This window comes from Saccopteryx leptura, chromosome 8 (genome assembly GCF_036850995.1).
Source record: "Saccopteryx leptura isolate mSacLep1 chromosome 8, mSacLep1_pri_phased_curated, whole genome shotgun sequence".
Lineage (NCBI taxonomy): Eukaryota > Metazoa > Chordata > Mammalia > Chiroptera > Emballonuridae > Saccopteryx > Saccopteryx leptura.
The window spans coordinates 86,820,114-86,844,630 of NC_089510.1; the positions used below are offsets into that span (position 1 = coordinate 86,820,114).

Genomic DNA, 24,517 nt, shown 5'->3' on the forward strand with positions numbered 1-24,517 from the left:
GCGGTCTTCATTTCTGATATTGTGTTTGTCATTTCTGACTGCTTCTTTCTTATTATTTCAATGTCCTTTTTTATACTTGCTATCTCTTTATTTACTTGTTCATTATGACTATCTATTGTTGTTCTAAGATCTTTGAGCATCCTAACAATCATTATTTTAAACTCTGCATCTGGTAATTTGGTTTATGTGACTCAAATTACTGGGGATTTCTCTTGATTCATTTGTGTTGCATTTTTCTGCCTTCCCATTTTTCTGTGTATAAGAAGGGTGTGGCCACTGGAATCCACTGGGTGTGGCCTCTGTGTTCCCTAGGTGTGGTCTGTCTGCAGGCCGTCACCCCCTCTGCTGCTGCCTCAGGCGTTCAGTTAAATGTGTTGCCAGTACAGGCCGGGTGCAACTGTCACTGCAGTTTCCATGGGAGGGGCTGTGTTCATGTGCCTGGGTAGAAGCCTCAGTGGGCCTCAGCCTTTGCCCTGCCCCTGCAGTTGGGGCTGTGCTTGCACGTCGGACCTCAAGCCTCGGCATTCCGGGCAGGGGTGAGCATCTTTGCTCATCTGCAGGTCTCTGCCTATTCCCGGGCTTTCACCCCACCCCCGCAGGGGGAGCTGTGCTCGTAAATTGGGCCGCAAGCATGGGCTTTGTGGGCAGGTTGGGGTTTCATGCCCGCACTTAGCTGCAGGTCTCTGCAGTTCACAAGCTCTCACCTTTCCCCTGTGGGTGGGATTGCAGGACAGTCAGCAGCCAGCCAGACCGCTTTCATGCACCCCTTTCACCCCCACCAGGCGAGACTGAGCTCACGCTTGGCCTCAATCATGGGCACCCCTACTTCCACCCCTGCAGATGGGACCACACTTCCATGTCTTGCTGCCGCCCACCCTTAGTCAAGCCCTCAGCAGTGTGGGTGGGAGCGCTTCAGCTCAGACTCTAACACTCAATACTGTACTGCCCAAGACTCCCTCCCTCTAAGCAACTCTGCTCTAAGTGCCGTGGGAGAGCTTGTTTGGCTGGTGTCTTGCTTCCCTTTGATGGTATTGCTGGTTCCAGGGGAAATATTCACTTTAGATTTGGGGGGTGACTCAGCCCAGCGGTTAAGGTGGCTCTCCCTCAAAGTGTTTCTCCCTGTGCCTCCTAGATTACACTCTCTTCCTGCTACTCTGGTCCTCTCCTCTCTCTCTGACCCCCAGAGCCCTGTGTGAGTGGTTGTGAAAGAGGTTTTCTGCACAGTCCCTTTAAGAAGAATCTTGGTTCTGAGAAATCTGTCTCTTTCTCACAAACAGTGTCCTGACCTGTTTCACAGCTAAATATGGTCCATATGCTTCTTCTAGGCTCTGGGGCTGCAGGCTGGGGCTTTGTTCCTGGGGCTCAGGACCCTCCCCTCTCCACTAAACTCACTTCCCACCATGCGAGTCCCTTGGGCTACCATTTGCTCCTGGGGGCCAGGAAGTCCTCTTTGTGTTTCCGCTTTTCCTACCAGTCTCAGTGTGGCTTCTTCAGTTTTCCTGGGTTAAAGAGTCCTATTAGTTTAATCCAAAGTTGTTTTTTCCAGATGATGATTCTTAAAATTAAGTTGTAATCCGCTTTGGTCCTGGGAGGTGGAAGTTGGTACATCTGCCTACTCCATTCTCATCTTGTCATCTCCTACTATGGCCAGTTTTTGAGAGGAAAATTGATGAGCTCTAATCCTTTTAGGTTGTTCTAAAGTCAATTTTGGTAACCCAGAATAAAGCCTTCTTAGGAGAATTGTACATCTGTAGCAGCATACATTGAGTCCTGAAAGTGGTTGTGTGATGTGTTCTTTAATCCTTTTATCCAGAGTTTAAAAATGAGATATTGGAGCTTTACCAGGTGGTGTCACAGTGGATAGAGCATTAGCCTTGGATTCTGAGGACCCAGGTTCAAAACCCTGAGGTTGCCAGCTTGAGCGAGCATAGGCTCAGAACCTGGAGTGCATGGTTGCCAGCTTAAGTGTAGGATCATAGACATGACCTCATGGTCACTGGCTTGAGCTCAAAGGTCACTTGCTTGAGCCCATGGTTGTTGGCTTGAGTAGGGGGTCACTGGCTTGGCTAGAGCCCCTGGTCAAGGCACATATGAGAAAGCAATCAATGAACAACTAAAGTATAGCAAATATGACTTGATGCTTCTCATCTTTTTCCCTTCCTGTCTGTCTGTCCCTCTCTATTAAAAAAATATTTGAGATATAAGAAATTTCTATTGTTATTAATGAGCCCCAAAATGTGGATAAATGCGTGCTATTTTTTAGTCCATACAGAAAACATTAATGCAAATATACATGAACCTTTACTGACTTGAGTTTCTGACAGAATAATCTTATGGCAAGTGGGGATTTGTTGTAAACAAAAGACTTTGTTTAAATATAAATAAAAAAGAGCAATAGACTGTCGTGTTACCACATGTATTTACTCTTACAATGATAAACTTTAGAGTCCTAAGAACATAATTTACCAAAGCAACTCCCAAGTATTGGGATGAACCAGAAGCTCTTGCAGTGTTGACTGATCAATTACTCTTTGCTAGCAGCTTGCAAGGATTACATAGCCACTCCAAAATCAACAGCCTGGAAGAAAATGACATGAGGCTTGAAACAAAGGTTGGAATGTTAGGTTAGCAACTGCCTTACTTTGTGGTAAAAATGTCAACTAACATTTGTAAATGTCCATAGATGTGATCTGATAAGAGTATGGAATTAACTGTAATATGACACTTCAATTTTCTGCCCCCAAAGGAACCCTGGCTACTCCTCACTGTTTCTTTGAGGGACCTCTAGGTGGGTTTTTCTGTCTCCCTACCTACTGAACTTCTTCAAACACTTGGAAGTGTTATCAAGGTAGTGTAATGTATGTACTGCCTGGAAGTACCCATCTCTACCTTCATCCGTCAGCCCATACTGAGGAGGTGTTTTAGTGGTTCACCATCTACACCATGGTAGTGAAAGAGTAGCTAGAAAGGTCTTCATGTTCTTGTATCTTCCAGGTGCTTCAGGGAACACATTCTCTTTGAAGCCATGGGGTGGATATTAGCAGGTAGAATTAAACACTCTATTCAAGAAATAAAAAAAGATATAAATTAAATCCCATGATTTTGTTCTTCTCCTTTGCATCTTGGGCTGAAATCATGGAAAGAGTTGAACATTTTCTACCCTAAGATACTGCTTATTGTTCACTGGCCAATAATATCTCTTTAAATACAAGGCTTCCTCTAACCTTATTAAGTTCAGGCTATTTCCTGCATTATTACAGAAATCTTGGGAAGGGAGCATTCTGGAGAGAGCTCATCTTTTTATACCATGTCAATGACCATGTTAATCTTTCTTTACATTTGGTTTCAACAAGTGTTTATTTTTTATTTTTATTTTTTTTCATTTTTCCGAAGCTGGAAACGGGGAGGCAGTCAGACAGACTCCTGCATGCGCCCGACCGGGATCCACCCGGCATGCCCACCAGGGGGCGATGCTTTGCCCCTCTGGGGCGTCGCTCTGTTGTGTCCAGAGCCATTCTAGCACCTGAGGCAGAGGCCACAGAGCTATCCCCAGCACCCAGGCCATCTTTGCTCCAATGGAGCCTTGGCTGCGGGAGGGGAAGAGAGAGACAAAGAGGAAGGAGAGGAGGAGGGGTGGAGAAGCAAATGGGCGCCTCTCCTGTGTGCCCTGGCCGGGAATCGAACCGGGACTCCTGCATGCTGGGCCGACACTCTACCGCTGAGCCAACCGGCCAGGGCCTCAACAAGTGTTTATTGAGAGATTTATTGATGGGGAGTGGTAGAGAATGAATTGTTTGTGAACCATGTCATCATCTTTTGTTATATCTGAATGCAGGTAGACCTGAATGGTCACCTAAGACCTAGAAGCATGAGACCCTTTTCTAATAATAATGATAATAACTTTTGGCCTTATACACACGCACACATATTATATATATATATAATATATGAATATGAATTCCTTATTGCTAGTTTTAGAAATGCCATTGAATTTGTATTTTTAAAAATAAGCTCTATATGAGATTTTGATGCACAGCCTGCTTTGGGATAGCTGCTCTAGTCTCTGGACACCTTAAAAGCTCATTTTTTGCATTTCTCCATTCCTATAGGTATTAACTAATTTAACAAATATTTAATGAACATATACTCTATGCCAGACATGACACATGTTGCTGAGATTGCAGCTGGCAAGGTCCTACCCTCATGAAGCTTATATTTTACAACTTACACGGTATTGCTGATTCATACAGGTGCTGCAGTAAATGTGGGTGGAATTAAATTTAGTTGGTCATAAATGATATTGATTTACCAATCTCCCTTTCTGGAGGACTCAGTGAAAATCTTGAGAAAAGGACAAAAATACGGGTTACCCATACAAAGATTTGTTTGTGTATTTTTGTTCCTTTTATAACAAATATATTTGAAGAGGTTGCAATGTGAGGAGGACATGGCATAACTCTGAATTGATGCCGTTTGGTTAAATTCATCCATTAGCATCTTGAACATTTGGAGTGTGTGTGTGTGTGTGTGTGTGTGTGTGTGTGTGCATGGGTGCACAAGCATGTATAGATTAAGTATCTCCTGTCTCTTCCTTAAGGGACATTTTTAAAAAATTACTGATTGATTTTAGAGAGACAGAGAGGGGAATGAGGAGGGAGAGAGAGAGAGAAAGAGAAAGAAGCATTCATTTGTTGTTCCACTTAGTTGTGCATTTATTGGTTGCTTCACCAGAGATGGAATCTGCAACCTTGGTGTTTCAGGACAACACTCTAACCATTAGAGTTAACTAGCCAGGGCCAAAAGTTGGACATCTTTGCTCTATTCTTAGATTTAAGGCACAATTTGTGTGATGCCTCTAGCACATTTTTGTTAAAATTTCCCAGTTTAAAGAACTAGAAAGAAGTACCACTCATTACTTCCAGTATAACTGGCTTGCTTTGGCTGATGTTTTCTTTTTCTTCTTCTTTGTATTCTTTTTAAATGAGAGGAGGGGAGATAGAGAGACAGACTCCCACATGGGCCCTGACCAGGATCCATCCAGCAATCCCCCATCTGGGGCCGATGTTTGAATCGATTGAGCTATCCTCAGCACAGTGTGGACCAACCAAACCACTGGCTTTGGGGGGAGAAGAGGAAGAGAAGGGGGAGAGGGTGGGAAAGAGAATCAGATGATCGCTTTTCCTGTCTGCCCTGACCGGGGATCAAACCTAGGACGTCTGCACACTGGGCAGATGCTCTATCCTGAGCCAACTGGCCAGGGTCTGGCTGATATTTTCAAGTCAACAGTTACACATTGAATTATTATCATGAGCTACAAACTTCACTGGATTCTGCAGTAACAGACGCCGATGCTCTCTGTCCTTATCACCTTAAGGTTCAGTGGTGTTTTGGTGGAGATGTGCTTTAGGCTCACGAATTTGGTGTGTAACATTGCCTGAGCCCTTTTATGACTCAGATTTTTGCTTGTTTGTTTGTTTTGGGTGTGTGTTTTGACTTGAGGTACATAACACTGTTTCTTGGAGGAATTTATAATGCTCCTCTTTTTCACCTAGAAGAAAGAAAGTCTGCTCAGCTGGTTTTTCTTCAACCAAGTATTTTCATTTGACCCTTTAAGCTAGCTAAACTTTGAAGAAAAATGCAGATATACCCTACTGTTTGAAATGGTGTAGAGCTCCAGGAGCATTAATTTAAAAATTCATAAATCTTTTGTACTATGCAAATTAATGACCTGTAACCTTTTTTCCAGGTGACTGATTTTGACTTAACTATGTCCAAATAAATGTGTTTTTTTTAGGACAACTCAATGCTACTGAAAACTGACATGTTAAGCATCTCCCATGGCTTAAAATATGTACAAGTGATGTGGACCACCCTCTGTTTTCTCATTATGCCAAATAATGGAAAGTGGAAATCACTTTAATCCTTTCTTCTGTGTCTGCTGTACCTCTGCAAATATGATAGACTCAATCCAATTAAAAGTCATTACCACTCCTAGGCTTGGCCACAGTCTATAACTTTTTGTCTTACAATTCCTTTGATAATCTGTCTTCATCACAAGTAGAATTTCTAGCCATCTACCACTTCAGTTTATCTTAAAGAAGAAGGAGATCATTTTTAGTGTTGAGTATTATAGTCTTGTTTTCTGTACCATTCACTTGACTGTATGCAATGGAACTTTATATTATACAAGTTAATTCTTTATGAGTATTTTTCTTCTCTCTCTGACTAGATTATAAATCCTTTGAAATCAACAATTTCACTTTATTCTTCTTAGTGATCCCACCTAGTGCTTTGCCTATAAGAGTCTTGCTAAGACTTAATAGTGAGGATATGTATTTAAAAGTTGAATAAGTAAATCTATCAATACAACATTACCAGCAGCAAAACAACAAAAGCAACAATGTCAGAACACTTGTTAGGTTATGGTGTAATTATTCCATAGACTTTAGGTATCTTTCCTGCCCCATGGATTTTCTTAACATTATATAATTTTGGTAGAATTAAAACATTTCCAAAAAAAAAAAAATTCCATTTTTTTTTCTTTCAAGCAGTCATTGTTTACATAGATTTTCATGTACTGATACATAATATAATTGAATCAGTAAGTATCTTAGATGTTTAGGTGACTAAACTGATAATTTCTGTCTTTGTTAGCTTTGAGATTCTTCAGTGCTATGAAAAATGATATTTTAATCAATTATCTTGAGGTTTAAACAACATGATGCCAAAAGATTTTATTTGATTAAAAAATTAGCATACTTATAAACTATTAAAACAAGCGGCTTATTAAAGAAGATTGATAAATCCACAAAATAATCAGCAAAAGCACAAAACAAAATCACTGAGATTTCATTTATTGTGGAGAATAATACCTGGATATGAATGAGTCATTTTATATAATGTTGATACAGATTGGCAAGAAAACATTTTATGCATATACTACTAAATATTAAGTACAAATATTTGGGGTTTGGGCATTCCTTTTTACAAAGCACCTTGATGAATTAATAGCTATTTTTTTAGAGATTTTTTTCACTAGATAAATACAACTCTCAAACTATGTTCTTCTACTCTGGCTTTTGGTCAAATTGCTTTGACTGTCATAGGCATATATAGATATTATTTTGGAAAGGACCATCATTTTCTGAGTAGTGTGGGACACCAGAAATCAGTACTACCATTTCCTCTGAGCATTTTTGTTTTAATTGGAGGTTTCAGGGTGACCTGGACAGTCTTCCGTCTGAATGCAGCACTGTTCTGAGGTCACCCAGCAGTATCTCTGGTCTGTTTGGCACAACTTTCAATTCAGACTGGAAGACAGATGTTATAGTTTGGACCATTTACAGGTTGGTGCAATTCACTGGCATCATGGCAATCCCACCTGCTTCCTAGTAGGACTTTTTTGGTGACGTGGACCATATGTAGATGCGTCCTTACTTGTTACGTGACAGGGAAACCGGCCGCTTCTCCTTGCAGTCTTCTCTGACTTACCTGGTAATGTGAATGTGGGCCAGGAGGGTTGGAATCTGTCAGGGTTAGAAACAGTGGGAGTAAATCAACCCTGCATTCATTGATCCTCACGTTACTGCGAAGAACTTGGTGATCCTCAGAAATAAATGTGAATGACAACTGCATTTCTACCAAGAATGGAAATAAGAGGTTTACACTTAATTCAGTACACATATAGTTTTTGTCAATCTAAAACTAGAGGTTTCTATAAGATTGGTATGCCCAATTGTAATTAGTTATGCTCAACTCTCAACAGTCATGGCTCTTCCTAACCTCATCTTAGAACTTATTTTATTGCATTGCCATATACATGTTACCATCTCTGTCTTCACTACTCATCTCGAAGCTACTTGAAGGCAGAAAATATATCTTATTCATGTCTAGCCTTAACAATTTGCACAGTTCTGGGTACAACACAGTACCAGATAAAAGTTTTGAAATGGGTAAATGAGTAAGTCTGAGAGGTAGCATCTTTGGCAAAGACTATAGCCCTGATACTTCAATCATCTGGTCCCCCATTCAGTGTTATTAAATACTACACTTGTGTAGTTTATCCACAAAATTTCAATTGCAGTGAGCCACTGAAGCATTCACACAAAACCAGTCAAGTCTGGGACATCTGTTTAATCCTTCACTTTTCGTTGTGTGGAGCCCACCAAAGATTTTGAAAGTCAAATGTATATTTATTCCACAGAGGAAACTTGATCAACCAGTGCAAAAGTTTACTGGCACTAGCTGGTGATATAATGGGTAGTTTAAATCCTGCTAACTGCAAATAATTTTTCAACAGTGTTTATGATTGTGGTAGAGTTTAGCGAAGCAGAAGTACAGATAACATAAATATTTCGACAAAAGCCAATTGTACTGGAGCCATAAATAAATTAGACCCAGTTTGTAAATAAATTTAGTTTTTGCCAGCAAACATTTATAATCCTCTGTTGCTGCAAACAATAGTAATTTATATAGAAGAGGCCCTGAATGGCTTTCTTTAAAAGTCAGTTCGCATTAGGAAGCAGTGCCTGGTGCCCGTCAAGTGTCTTAGACTGTGTGACTCAATTAGACATGAAGGATACTGTACAGAGCACCTAATGCTCCTAGTTATTGTGCATGTTGATAACGACGGTTTCCAGAGACCATGCATAGTTTGGTAGTCTATGGAGTTGTTATATTATATCGTTTCTTTAAAAACCTAGCTTGTGTTTCCACTTAGCAATGTGGAAATTACTGCATTTTAAATCATAAGTGCTATTTAGTGTATGTATACACATATACGTAGCACATCTGCTCATATTCTTCTAAAAACATTTTTTATCAAAGTGTATAATGCTTTCCCAAATTTAAAAAAGAACAACTTCCTTTTATGTTTTTCAATGACATTCCATCTATTCCCATGGTTTTGAATGATTTTCTGTTTAATATGATATGGTGTTGGGAAACTCAATATGAGGGTCTTTAGAGCCTGGAATGAGGGCCAAAAATTGCACTCTTTGAAACCATATAAATTTATTTTACTCCAAAAATACTGTATTTTCAGTGAGACCAGAGTCTAAACTGAAATTAACCCAATCAAGAAACTTTCTTCGTAGGATGACTTTAAAATCAGAAGTTGTTGTCTATTACCAAGTCTGTGCAAACAAGGACCATTGTTCATTTTCAAATAAAACATAATTTTGAGATTCTAATAATTTTGTGTGTGTGTGTATGTGTAGTCTCTATTTCTTATCAAACTAAGAGTGTAGTCAGGTTACTGTTCTACTGCTTGTTCACATTCCTTTATACCAGCAAACCATTGCTACAACTCCCTCTTCTGCCAGACATGCATAATTCTTTTCTTTTCTTTATGGAGGACTCCTGGCTATAAGAATGCTCTTCTGTTTTGCAACAGTAAGAAAGGGTGTGCATCAAGTCAGCTGCGAGAATGCATTTGAACTTGCATTTACACTGGTTTAGTCATTTCTCCTGCATACCTATCTTTGTTAACTATGTGGTAGAAAGCAGAGCTCAATCTCATTTACTTGTTTATCTTCACCTTTTTGTGGGTTGTTTTAATTTTTTTTTACCCAATTGATATTAGAATTTAGTCTCCTTGCTACAAAATGACCTTTCCCTCTCTCCTTTCTTTAACTGGTAGCTTTGAGTTTTGGTCTGTCCTTTGGAGGCAAGAAGGATCTCTGCCTAAAGCCACCAGCCACACTGAGGTGATTACAATAAACAAGTCAGAGTTCTCAGTGCATGTGCAGAACTAAGTGAAGCAGAGCTGTGGTCAAAGGGATCCCAGTAGCTCCTCCATTAGCAATAGCACATTAATGGGCCCTCGTGTTCCCCTCCCCCTCTTCTAACACTTTTTTTTCCCCTTAGGAAGCAAATCAGGTCACTCTAGCATGTGAAGGGCTGCAGCTTTCTTCTAAAACCACTATCAACAACATAAACAAATTAGAGGTAGTAAACCACACATTCTGCCCACACATAAACCACAGTCCTCACCAGAGGGCAGTCTACTTAATGTGAGAATAACAGCCCAGTTTTATAAGCCTCTACTGGGAATAAATTCCAGTTTCACTGGTTAGGAGAGCAACGTTAGGCAGCCAGAGTACAGGCTCTCCTAGGTTACATGTTGGGAGAGACCAAGCCAATTTTCAAAGTGTCTTTCCAAGAAATATATTTTATAAGCTTTTGGTACAGCAAACTTTGGCCACCCTTTAGCTTCACTATGTTGAACTGGGACTACTTGAGTGGCATGAACTTGGGGCTGAACTTGTCCACTGTGCTTATTTTATGGATAGGGAAACAGTAAGGTGACCAATCGTCCTCCTTTAGGGAGGATAGTCCTTCTTTTGTAAGTTCCGTCCTCCCTTGAAAAATGTCCTCCTACATGTCCTCCTTTTGGATATTGGAAGACTAATCTGTAAATGTCCGTATTCAATTGATGTAGAGTCGATCCATTGTGTGTGATGTAACGTATTTGTATCTAAATGAGTACTTTTTTCTTACAATTATTATTAAAAATTAATAGGCATGTAAGCACAATTACAATATAAGATATTATAAATGTTTTTGTTATGATTTATCATATTATAGTGTATTATTGTTGCAATGAATAAAATGTTTTTTTTACTTACGATATTGTTTTCTTCAACTTATTTTTGTCCTCCTTTTCACTGTAAAAAAAGTTGGTCACCTTATAAACAAGGACTCTCAAATTTTGATTCTCAAGGTTCCTCTGGGAACTGGACACATAGTTCTGTATCCAGACCTCCATCTCAGGGCTAATGCCACTCCTGTTGTCCCCAAGTGCAAATGGCACAGTTTACAATTCCCATTTTGACCCAAATGGGGGTTGTAAAATATTCCCTATACCTTCCTGATGCTGATACGCTTACTTTCCTGACAATGGTTAGTCGTCAACTAATGTGTCCAACCCTAAACTAATGTGTTCCGTCATCAGTAAATTCCTGCCTGTGATAGTCTTTTCTTAAATACCTGTTTAAACAGTAATTTAGATAAGAGTGTCCCATTTGTGTGCAACAGGAAATGCCTGCCTTCTTTTAGATATGCTGGCAAATAATTACTGTAGATATGGTTTGAATATGAAAGGCTGTACTCTGGTCATTTCAGAATGCCTGAGGAGTTACCACCCAGTCTGCTGCAGCATAATTTCAGGAGATTTCTATTTTACACTAAATAAATTTGAAGGAAAATCACTTTGGGGATATCAAAAGCGTATGAGAGAAGCCATCAGGTCAAAGGGTACTAAAATGTCTCCTAAAATTTTGTATTACTGAAAGAAAGTCAAGGCACATAGTTATAATGTAAAGGAAACACTATCTGATATATGATAAGTTTGTTCTTACCTGGTCACTCCAGTGGGTATTGGTGATCATAGCTTCCAAACAACAGATTAAGCCAAACATTAACCAGGTCATGTTTTTCTTTGGAGTAGTACTCCCTGAAATTTAATGTCCTTATTTTAGCTGTTTTAGATTCTGTAAACAGACACTGAAGGGCTTTATGGATACTTTAACTATGAACTTTTTAGAAATTTATTTCTATAATCATTTTTTAAAAAGCTTAGTTCCATCTGTGAGGAGGAACTTATGGAAGTGGCCAAAGCCATTTTATAATAGCTTAGCAGCTACCAGGTGAAGTCCCAAGCTGTACTTGTTCAGTGAAATGTCTGTGAAATTCCTAGGAGGGTGGAGAAACTCTTAACCAGATTTAAAGGCCACAGAACAAGCAAGAGATATGCCATTTTTATGAGAAAGATAAATGTTTGCTCATTTATTTGATCCCTTACTTTCAGTTCATGTGATATCCTTTGCCATCTCCCTTTTTTACCTCCACATAATCTTCCATACATTTTGGGACTTCTTGAGAGCCCATAAATGAAGTATTTTTAGAAGAGACTAGGGAAAAATTCCATAAGGAAGTGGTGGCACAGCATGGTATAAGGAAGTAGCAAATACTAGAGATGCAAAGAAGCCAAAAGGCCATTAAAAAATTCCATGTGCCATGCCATGTTGATAGACTATTTCACAGAAATAATGGTCTCTCGAGACATGGCTTCTACAAATGCAATTTAGTGTCACAGATCCATGGAGCACTGCCTTCTTCTCATTCCTTTCTGGAAGCAGCATGTTCTGAAGACACTGTCAGCAGCTCTTGTTTCCACAGATGCCTCTGTTGTGTGGACCTGGCCCTCTGGATCCTTAGGACAGTCCTTCAAAGCTAGGTTAAATTAGTTTTCTGGAAATTCATTTTCCTTACTTTTACTAGTTTCCTTTCTTCATTTCTTTGGGATCTTACATTTCATTATCTGAGGGCCATTCTCACAGAATATTGTGCTGGCCAGTTTAGAACCTCCTTCTTTGTTCTGTTTGTGCATCTGGCATGGCTTGGGCTCCACCCTTTCCCCCAGCCCAGCACGCGTTTATTGGCTGTGTGGCTGGTGCGCAGCGCTGGCTCCCGAGGTCTTCTGTCTTCTCACAAACAGGCTGCTGTAACTGCTCTGAAATTGTCCTAACAAGGGAAGAAGAGTATGTCCGGTTTGAATTTGGGAAGGAAATTGATGTCTTCCCCCTCCCTGCCCTGTCCCGTCATTAGCAGGCACCGACTCAGGGACTCGTGTTGATGTGCTCACGTCCTACCAGAAGGTCCCTGGTGGGGCTTGAGGCCTGGCAGCGCCTGCTCTCCTCCTGGAGCTGGGCACGAATCCTCAGCTCTCAGCCACGTGTAATCCTTCCTGTCTGCTTGCAAGTTGGGCACAAAGTACTGGCGCTTGGGCCCACCCTCTTCTTTAGCAGCAATTAACCTTTACTACAGAGCTTCCTTTGAAGTTTGCTCATGTTTTTATTACAGAACTGCAATGAGGAACATAATGGGGGGAAATGTCTAAATTTCTGAGTTACCTAATCTGTTCAATTCCCTAGCTAGTCTCCTCCTGGCAGTTGTTTCTTGTAGTTATGATCTCAACCAGTCTGCCTGAGATCTCAAACCATGTTTCTGTCTCAGCCTATTTTTAAGATTAGTGAGCTATTCCACACACACACACATACACTGCAAATGCACATGGGTGTATTATATGCATATGTGTGTACAGCTGAGGATAAAGACTTGATTTCTTGCTTAGTGCCTGCAGAATTCAGCCTCATTTTATTGTCAAACTATACATCTATGCTTTTAAGATTACCATGCTAGATATTTTCTATCGATGAAGAGCAGAAAGAAAAAATATTTATATTAGTATCACTAATGATAATGTGAGTGATAAGGTTAGTGATGGGTACTGAATGGCTATTCATGGTGAAACTCGGGATTTTGAATGGCATCTGCCCAGAAGATTTGCAGTTAAACTAGGCAGAGAGGCCAAGTGAAACAAATGGTGAGTTATATAAAACCCACAAAAAGAGAAGGCATTTTAGGCCAGCCTTGCAAGTAAGAACCAAAGAATTACGAGTGAAATGGCTTTTTTTTTTTTTCCTAGCCAGCCGTTCACAGGAGCTCAAATAAATGAAATCATTTTTCTCTGCTTTTCACTCAGCAGTAAATCATTGGAGATCCAAGGTTGGTAGAAAAGCAACTATGAAACTCAAAGAAAATATAAGAGAATCTTGTCCCCCCCCCCACTTTAGGATGGGTAAGGACTGTCTAAGAAAAATGTGAAAACCATGAAGGAAAAATAGGCTTCATTTTGTAAAAGCTAATTTTTATACAACAAAAACATCATTAAAAAAAAACAATGATAAATGCTAATGGGGAAAGTAGCAAAAAAATTATATCAAAGGGCTAATTTTTTTATTATTAATAAAGAGGCTAATAAAAGCCAAATTAAAATTGAAAAAACAATAAACAATTTGCAAAAGGAGGAATATGAGTGACAAAATTATTTAGTCTCAATCACTGAGATGGGAATTAAAGTGAGAATAGATATATCATCTTTTCCATTGTGTTAATACATTACAAAAAAAACATAATAAATGCCAATCTAGTTGGTAGGAATATAAGTTGCTAAATACCTCCAAAAATCAATCTGTCAGTATTCACTAAGCTTTCTCAGAGGAACCTAACCTAAGGAAATTAAAATGGACAAATATAAATAGTTACATGAAAGAATGTTCCTTTCAGTGGTATTTATAGTATCAGAAAATTAGAAGCAATATAAATAAAAACTGTGGAAATAGTTCAATGATTGTAGATTCATATAATGGAATATTATGCAACAATTAAATGTAGTTTTAGTAAATATATTTAAAAACAGAAGGAAGTGTTCATAACATATCAAAGTGTAAAAATCGAAAACCAAACTATTCACATAATATAGCCACAATTTTGAAAAAATAAACCAACTTTATTTTATTTTTTTATTTATTCATTTTAGAGAGGAGAAGGAGAGACAGAGAGAGAGAGGAGAGACAGAGAGAGAGAAGGGGGGAGGAGCTGGAAGCATCAACTCCCATATGTGCCTTGACCAGGCAAGCCCAGGGTTTTGAACCGGCGACCTCAGCATTTCCAGGTCGACGCTTTATCCACTGCGCCACCACAGGTCAGGCTTAAACCAACTTTAAAACATATCTTAAATTATTTTTATTTTTTTAATTCATTTTTTTAGAGAGGAGAGAGAGAGAGGGAGAGAGAGAGAGGAGAGAGAGAAAGAGAGAGAGAAGGGGAGAGGAGCTGGAAGCATCAACTCCCATATGTGCCTTGACCAGGCAAGCCCAGGGTTTTGAACCGGTGACCTCAGCATTTCCAGGTTGACGCTTTATCCACTGCGCCACCACAGGTCAGGCCTAAAACATATCTTAAAAAAAAAAAAAAAGAAAAAAAGATGCCTAAGGGTGTAAGGGAGGGCTGGCTTTGGACACCTGGGTTCTAGTCTCATTTGACTTTGGCTATACTGTTTATCATCCTTGAGTATCAGTTTCCAGATTTGTAAAATGAAACGTTATGCTTCTCACCATAGTTTTTGCATTGGATTGTTAGCGTCAGAATGAAAAAATATATAGATACACTTATGAAAGCAATTATTATTATCAATATTATTTCTGAAATTTCCTCTTTACAGATTCAGATTTGTTTTTAGGTGGAAAACTATGTTATACGAAGAGGCATAGAAAGAAATATAATCTAATCCAAGTGTATTCTGGGTCTCTGGGGATATTAGAACACTTAAAATTTGAATTGAAGAGGTTGATTTCCAAGAGCTTTTCCCAAATCATTTGCCTCAAATCCAACAATAAACTTGTCTTTCTGTCCTCACTCAGTTAAGACACACCTAAAGGATGAATGGAACAAATTCCAGTAGCAGGCAGCTCAGCTCCAAGAAGTTACAAGAGTTATTTATTTTTATGGACCACTGATGTATATGTAGCACTTATCACCAGATACTTACCTACCGTAAATGTGCCATCTGTCAGTGTGATAGCGGAGGAGTTCTTTAATTAGCTGTAGCTAAAGCTCAGGGAGAGAATCTACCTTTTTTTTTTTTTCCAATACCAGATTCAATGGAGATATGATGTGAGGTAGTTGATCATTAGATGAAATGTTTTACTAGCTTTTTGTATAGTTTTTGAATAATGTACTTGAATGCATGAGTTTATTTTAGTTTATGTAAATATTCAACGCAGTGTGAGAGACTACATTTGCTGTTTAAAATTTCATAATGCTAGATTACATTAAAATATTGTTGCATGTTTTGAAACATAAACCTCAGCAGATTTATATTTCCTTTTTTTGTCACCACAGCCCTTTTTATATTGAATTTTTTCTTTTTATATTTAATTCTGATGACACTAGATTAACAGTGGCTTGAAAACAAATTGCCTGAGTTTGCATATACATTTAATGCTTACAAGTGGGTGAACAGGACCATGCGTCTGTCTCCTGGATTTGCTGGACCTATATAAGTTGTTCCTTAGGTTTAATTGGAATTTTTAGCCATTGTAAGCAGAATTGCATTCAGGCTTTAAATTCAAATCCTTCTGTGCAATAGCCTGGGCACACATGTGTATTTTGTCTCCACAGGAATTGAAATCCAAATGTATTCATTTAAATTATGCATTGGGAGAGTTTGTGGGTAACTCAAAGGTCATGGATCAGCTATGCTAGTGGGAGGGCCCAGATGGGTTTGTCTCTATCCTTTTTTGGAGATTTGAGATCACTTTGATGGAACTGATGGTGTAACTGACTTAACCCTTTGAGAAAATAGGGGAAATTTTACTGAACTTTAATGGATAATTACTAGAGGAAATAGTTCTATTTATTTGTATGCCTTTTGTTTCATACTGTTTAAATGGATGTCTATAGATTACATAATGTCTTCTAATTTATGGCACTTCTTGAGAAAAACAAAATTTTCACAATGGGTGAAATTTTAAGAATTTTTAAAGTAATTCTACATTTGCAGTAATTAAATCTTACAATTCTAGAGAAATGTTTTTATATGATTTTAGTTGTATCAAGAGCCCTAGTGAACTTTCGGCTCTTAGGCTGAAGTGTCAAATCTCACTGAAGGATAAAATAAGACTTGGTAAAGAGTGTATCAAGAGCACTTGGACCCAGAAGGATATTTCTCTGATAACATTTCTTTGGAATATTATTGGAATTGTTAGAATTATTTCATTACAATTATTAGAATTGATTTTTTTTGAAGTTGTATTTGGAGAAAAGTTTGTAATCTGTTATGTTCCATTTCTGTGGGATTAAAGTGATGCTTTTCAGGATCAAAATGGTTTCCTATATTTGATAGAAAAATATTGATTTGGTTTAATAATTCTATAAAATTATTTTTTAGGTTAATTATCTATTTCTTAAGTACCTTTATGCAGATTACTTGGAGTATTTTAAGTCTTGGAGAAGTGTGAGATCTGAGTCTTCCCTTCAAGGTCCTGTTTCTTAGCTGAGAATAAAAGAATTATTCATATTAAATTCTAAATCACAATGCACAATATTATTTGATCATCAGACAAAGGGGAGAAATTATATAACAATTTAAGGAAGGGGGATGCTTGTATTAAATGGTATGGCGAGGGGACAAGTTAGGACTTGAGCTGGGAGGATAGCTAGAAGTTGGATGTTCTGAGGAGCAGAAAGAGATAACCAGGCAGGCAGAACCACAGAGAAAATGTTCACTGAGCTTAGAAGAGAGTGCTGAGCTTATTTCAGCCTGGAGCTGCCTATTGAAGAATGTTGGGAATCAGAGAGAAAAGGAGAATGATTTCAAAATGAGAGAGGCTTTATTCCAAGACTAAGAACTTCAGATTTTACCTGTGGAGACTAGGAATTATTAGAGACTATGTCACAGAAAAATATGTGTGCCAGGAAGATAAGTCCAGAAGCGCTGTACAGGCTCAATGTTAAGGGATCCTGGAAAGAGGCTGGTGGTCTGGAGATGCATTTAGAGGACTGTTAGAAATGAAAGAATGAAAAGGTGGATTGAAAAACTGGTATGAAAGTAAAAATCTTGCAAGAAGGATGGGAAGCTTTTAATGACTGCTCCATTCAGAAACCTTCTGATTTCTTCTATTTCTTAGTGCAGTAAACACACTCTCCTTTTGGTGTCCTCCAAGACACCCTCTTATCCCTTTTCCCTCTGGAAGACTCACCTAATTTCTTTAATAATTTTTACTTTTACAAATATCCAGAGAAATCTCTAGCTTCGAGTAACTCCAATTCTCTTTTCTGTGTAAGTTACTGAGAAAGAAAATACCCAGGGCTTGGTGATGTGTTTAAAATGGGGAAGGCAAAATAGAGAAAGAACAAACATAAATTAATATTTTAATAAATAATCCTGCCACAAAAATGTAAGCCTTGCTGCACATGGCAGCCTTCGGAATCTTTGATGACTCTTCTTCAATATAGTCCAAGGTTCCATTGTGTGATACAATTTTCAAGTACATTATAAAATGCTATCAGCTCCCAGTTTGGGATGGTTTGCGGGGTTGTAGGTACACACAATTTTCTTTCTTATCTCTGCTTTATTCAGACCAATAATTAAATTGCTGATTGTTTCCCAGATGGATAATGGATTGAACTGGTTCATGAGAGTATTATTGATAATTGAAGATTAGCTTATTTGATTTATGGATTCACTGTAGGTAAACCAAAGAAACAGTCCCCCTCCCCCATCTGTAAATAATAGAGATTCTAATACAGGCATAGTTGAATAATAATTTTCCCTATTTTGCCTTCAGAGAAGAACAACATGATAAAGTAACTACTGAGCTGTGGAATTTTGTTTCTTCTACATTAGTAGGAATTCATAAAGTTACTATTTATTCACAGGTAATGAGTGTGTCTATGGCAGCTACCTTGAAATTCCTTTGGAAGAAATGCCAGATGCAGATGGAGTAGCCAGCACACTCTCCCTCAATATTCAAGAGCCATGCTCTCCAGCCACATCCAGTGAAGTACTCACTCCGAAGGAGGGCTCTCCTTACAAAGCCCCCATCTACATCCCAGATGATATCCCCATTCCTGCTGAGTTTGAACTTCGAGAGTCAAATATACCTGGAGCAGGACTAGGAATATGGACCAAAAGGAAGATTGAAGCAGGTGAAAAGTTTGGGCCTTATGTTGGAGAGCAGAGGTCAAACTTGAAAGACCCCAGTTATGGATGGGAGGTAAGAATATATTTTGAGTTAAATGTATACATTTATACACATTTAGATGTGTAAAGAAGAGATTATTTTTTGAATGGGCATAACATAAGCAAATTCCATTTGTCACAACATGTCTTCAAATAGAACTCTAAACGTGAACCTCCCTTATCATGTCACTTCTTGATAGAAAAAAAGTATTGCATGTAGGTGTATATACAGCATGATAGAAAGAAACTCAACTAATGAATGGTCAAAGAATAGTACCAACCTGAAAACATCCCAAAAGGAACAAATACAGTTTTTACAGTTAACATTTGGATTTGGAGATATATATATATATATATATATATATATATATATATATATATATATATATACATACACACACATACATATATATATGTATATATATATAGTATATGGCATAAGCAAACAGATGTCCTCATATGACTTGCTTATCATATTTTCTTTGGGGGGAGGCTTGGATGATCAGAGGAATCATTTGTTTTCTCTATTTTGTGGCTGAATTAACTTGGTTTTACATGTTCATCTTGCTCTGTGTTCTTCTAATATATTTTGCCTCTCCTGATAACCCTGCTTAGATTTTACATGCTTTCAGAATGAGAGCACTGTTTTGAATTCTGTGATGACTCTTTATATTCTAATTGATTTAATGAATAATTCATGTGTAAAAATGACAAAAGAAAAACTGTGAGAATTAGCCCCTAGTTTCAGCCATACTTTTTACAGAACCCATTTGAAAATATCTAAGAATGAGAAGTTATGGTCTGATTATAAAAGCTAAGTAAATTATATTTCCATAGGCAGAAGTAACAATGTTATTCTTCTGACTTTATAATTTTGTAACAGATCAGTAGATACATATACTTCATGTTTATTTCATAGCATCATAATTTCTGGAAAATCAGACCATCTGAAAAACTTGTAGGCAATTTCTATCTTAGCAAGGAAGTGTTTTTTGGAGATGTGAGTAACCTTCAGTTTTATAGTACTATTTCAGTTAGACAGAAATTGGATAAACTAGATTTGGTATGCTTTTTTAATATTCATGATCATTTATAGAATATCTGGTTGCCTAAGTGGAAATAAATATGCAATGCCAGGACTTAATTTCAAATATTTATCCCTTTGCTTTATATGTGTCCCCTTGTGATACCTGTTCGAAATGTTGTAATAACAATTCTTGTTCAAATTCTGAAGTACCAAAAGTTAAGATCTGGGTTTGATATGATGACAAGGCAGAAATTCTTTCTTAGCCGCAGCTTTGGTAAAGTTGTAGTTTAGCTACAATGTTTTTAGACATGTATATTGATGAGATTTTAAAAAACTCACTGTAGCATTAACTGATATGTGAGTTGAATACATTTTAAACTAAATGCGTAGAACTTTACGTCATTATTGTTCTCCTTAAAATAATGTCTATAAACATTCTAATAATAAGTAACTCATTAAACTTTTATTACAAAATCTCTAGAGTTAAACAAGTACAGTACCCCTTGAGTTTATCCAGAAGGCTTGGAGTAAAACAATGCTTAATAATGAAATTATTTTGCAATTACAGGGTTAGTAAATGCATGGCTGCGTCTCTTTCAACAGGATACCTATGCAATGGGGGATGAACTTGGAGAAAATTCTCAATTTAGAAGAAATTAAAATAATTATATATTTTTCTCCTTGGAGTAAAATGTCTTCAATATTTACATGAGAAAACATTTATGTTGAGAAATGTAGAATAGTTCTTTTCATTACATCAAAACTGAGTAATATTTTGTTGCCTGGAATTCAAGATATCCCTAAAAATAGTTTGCGACTTTTTGGCTAAAGGTCACCATTCCCTTTCTCTCTTTCTCAGGAATTAAGTTGATTGACAATTTAGTAGTTTTTGTTACCATTGTAATGGTTGCTTTCACTTTTGAGAATTTAGGTTTTCTGCTCTAGCCGTATTATGTACAAAGCCAGAAAGGGCTTTTTGAATAACTTATCCATGGAGGAGCAGTTGAGTTCTTGACTCTAGGCTTTTTTTATTTTTTATTTTACTCTAGTTAATAAAAAATCCAATCATGATTACCAAGGGCACTTTTACAAAGGCATCTCACTCTACTCCTAAATGCTCATTTTTCGTTGTTTTTTTTTTTTTTTTTTTTTTTTTTTTTTTTTTTTGTCATATTTGCTTTCAACTGGAGCTGATTTTCCTCCTGTTTGGTTAGGCAGATAATTGTGATTAACTAGTACAGCCTTACTTTAGATATTCCTTCAATTTTAAAAATAAAGCCTTAAGCCAAGGGAAATAAACATGAGTAGAGGAAATCTAGCTTCAGCAAACAATTATTGAGTACCTACTATATGTCGGATTCTGTAATAAACGTTTTCCCTACAGGAACCCAACCTATTATGACTGAACCAATCCCATCTCCACTCCAGTAGTCTCCTTGCTCTTTTCTTTCTACAAAGTTTTCCTTCTTGTACATTTTCTGTATAATAAATTGCATTACCATCTGTCCAGTTGGTCAAGCCCCAAAATGGGTCATCTTTGGCTTTACTTTTCCCACACCAACCATGTCTGATTCAGTTCCCATGTCCTATCAAGCCTTCATTCTTTGCACACATTGGTCTCCCTATCTGGACACCTCCTCTTTCTTCCTATCCTGAGAAAGTTTTTATTTATTCTGCAAGTTCTTTCCTTCTATGACACCATCCCTGACTTTTCTAGTCACAATTTAGTACTGCTTAAATGTTGCCCCACCATAGTATCAGGTAGATCCATATACTAAAGAATTTAAAGCATTGTACAACATACAAATTATTTGCCTAGGTTTTCCAATAGAGCAAAATTTCCTTGAGAGCTTGCATAACTTTATTCTCTTATGCAATGTCTTGATTGTGTTTTTTCTGTAATGTCTGTGGTGCTATTTAATGCTAGATACATTTTCTAAAATAACTAGACTGGATTAATCAGCTCAGGTTGCTATAACAAAATATTATAGACTACATAAATTGAATAACAAAAGTTTATTTTTTAAAAGTTCTAGAGGCTAGAAAGCCCAAGATCAAGTTTTCAGCTGATTTGGTTTCTGTTAAAGACTCTCTTTCTGGCTTAGAGATGGTTGCCTTATTACTGTCTTCATATGGCCATTCCTAAGTACATAATGTGCACACACATGCATACGCACATATACACACACAACTACTTCACTCTGGTGCCTCTTAGATCAGGACCCCAACAATATGACCTCATTTAACCTTAATTACCACCTAAAGTCCCAATCCTTAAATATAGTCACATTGGGATTAAGGCTTCAACATATGAATTTGCAGAGGACTCAAAAATTAAGTGCATAACACAGACATTTAAAAAATACCTGTTCAATAAAAAGAAGGGTGAGTGAAAGATTAAGTAAATGGATATAGGAGGCAAAGAGTGGAGATTGAGGTAGGTCAATGGAAAAAGCTAGAATATTGACTTTAGCCATGGAGAATTAAGTCTTAAGTCTGCTACTACTGTGTGATTCTAGGGAAACTACTCAAAATCAATTGATTCCTGCATTTTTATTTGACAAATAGGCCAATAATAATTGTCACATATCATTTATCATCAGTTGTTCTATAATTATAGTTAAGTGAGGAGATATGGTCATCTCTTTAAATAAAGTTTTTAAAAGACAAAGCTCAAAGATAATATGGCAATTAGGGGCCACCTTTCTGAATTCTGTTTAAATAATTTTTAAATGTTAAATATATTTCTCCAAAAAGGTACTTTATAAAAGTATTAAGTTTATGTTTTAGATAAATAGGATATTTTTGAGTATATGGTTAATTATAGATCAAAATATAGTTAGGGAAAATAAGGCACAGATATTAAAAACATCATATGTATGCTTTCTCCCAAACAAGTGTTGATTTAATAAAGAAAAACTTTAAAAATAATATTGATAGTGATTGCCACCTTGCAATGCATATGACTTATTTCTAACAAAAAAGATCTTTAAAGACTGAGGAGTGTTTGATTATCTCTGGGATCTGAAAGTATTTAGTGATCGAACCCTTCTCCTGAGGTTTAGAATTTCAGAGATTCTGGTTGAGTGAGTGATAATTTAAAAAATTCTGTTGTTTCAAGATGAGAGTTTCTGGTGTGTTTCTTTTAAAGAGGACTATTATGTGATAACATGGGAAGTGCATGGTGGAACAGAGGGGAACAGGATTCTGAGTGAGAATTCCTGGGCTCAAATCCTCCTCAAGGTTCTGCTTGCTAGTTGAGTAATTTGGAAAAAGTGACTTAAGTTGCTCCCAGCCCCCTCATTTATTTACATGTAACATGGTAATAATAATCGTACTTATCCAATCAGAGATACTACAAGGGTAAAATGTGATGCTGTGAATTAAAAGCCTACCAAACAGCCTTTCCCCCAGTAGAAGAGCTCAATACGGGTGACAACACAAGCTGGCCTAAAATAGAGATCTAGCACAGGGTCACTAGGTAGGGCAAAGCCATTTATATTTTATTTTTTATTTTAATAAATCTTATTGCTCTTTCTCCCATTACTTGTTTCCCAGAAATTCAATTATATCCAGGATGGTGTAATTATGTGACTCTGGGTCTATTTAAAAAGGAAGCACTGATTGTTTCCTAATTAACGATTAAAGCACAAATTCATGAGAGATTCATTTTTTTTTTAAGCTAAAAGGTAATTTTTAAAAAAATTAAAAAAAATTTTTTTCAGAGACAGAGAGAGAGTCAGAGAGAGGGATGGACAGGGACAGACAGACAGGAACGGAGAGGTGAGAAGCATCAATTATTAGTTTTTCGTTGCACATTGCAACGCCTTAGTTGTTCATTGATTGCTCTCTCATATGTGCCTTGACCATGGGCCTAAGCAGACCGAGTAACCCCTTGCTCGAGCCAGCGACCTTGGGTCCAAGCTGGTGAGCTTTTGCTCAAACCAGATGAGCCCGTGCTCAAGCTGGCGACCTCGGGTCTCGAACCTGGGTCCTCAGCATCCCAGTCCAACACTCCATTCACTGTGCCACCACCTGGTCAGGCCCAAAAGGTAATTTGAATGGCATATATTTTAATAGTCTGAGATAGGTCTTTGGAGAAATAGGAAAAAAAAAATTTTGGCATATTATCACTTAGCACACTTCTTTGGCTTATCTGTATTATCACTGGTCATAATAAAACTCTGCAGGTAGATATAAGTCAATTGATGATGTATCTATTAGGTGCCAAACCCTCTATGTTATTCATTTCACCCAGAATTACTCCAGATTATTTTGATCAGTTAAAATGCCAGGTATGAGTTTAGCTTTTCTTTTCCTCCCCTCAGGCACACACATATTCAGACACTGAAAAATAATGACATGAGTGGACAGTAAATTTCTCTTGTGTTCTGTTAAATAGAAAGAAAGGAATAGTAGAAAGAGATTTTTTTACAAGAGTCAGAAATTCATTAAATAATTTTGATGCAGTGCTTTGACAATATATTATATCCTAGTAATGTAATCCTGAAATGTGATATACCAATGAAAATGTGCCTCTCTATATCATTTTAAAAGAAATAGTTCTCAGATTTGTAAGTTTGATTTTGAGTTCTGCAATGATGCCTTACCTATTAAACATGCAATGTATATGCTGGCTGAAACAGGAATATCCATTAAAACAACAACAGGAACACCATTCTTTCAAAAAACCTAACAACTGAGTTCAGAGTCAGAAGGCTGACAAATAATACATGTTTGGTGATAAAGATAGACGGGTAAGTTGGGGTTTTAGAGCTAGGCACCAGGTGTCTTTGAATGGCAACATTTCTTCCCTACTCTCTTTAGGTCTGCTTGGGACAAAATGAATTTTACCTGTTTTTGTTTTTCAGAGAAAAACAATTATTCATTAATAAGAAAAC

At 37.4% G+C, this 24,517-nt stretch overlaps 1 protein-coding gene across 7 annotated transcripts in view; it reads left to right on the plus strand.

The window, feature by feature from the left end:
- MECOM (MDS1 and EVI1 complex locus) overlaps positions 1-24,517 on the plus strand; it is a 695,135-nt gene that overhangs the window by 340,875 nt on the left and 329,743 nt on the right. For all 7 annotated transcript variants that reach the window (XM_066347369.1, XM_066347371.1, XM_066347370.1 and 4 more), the window contains exon 2: positions 18,286-18,623. In XM_066347369.1, the coding sequence (XP_066203466.1) occupies positions 18,286-18,623 (338 nt within the window). The remainder of the gene's footprint in view (positions 1-18,285; positions 18,624-24,517) is intronic.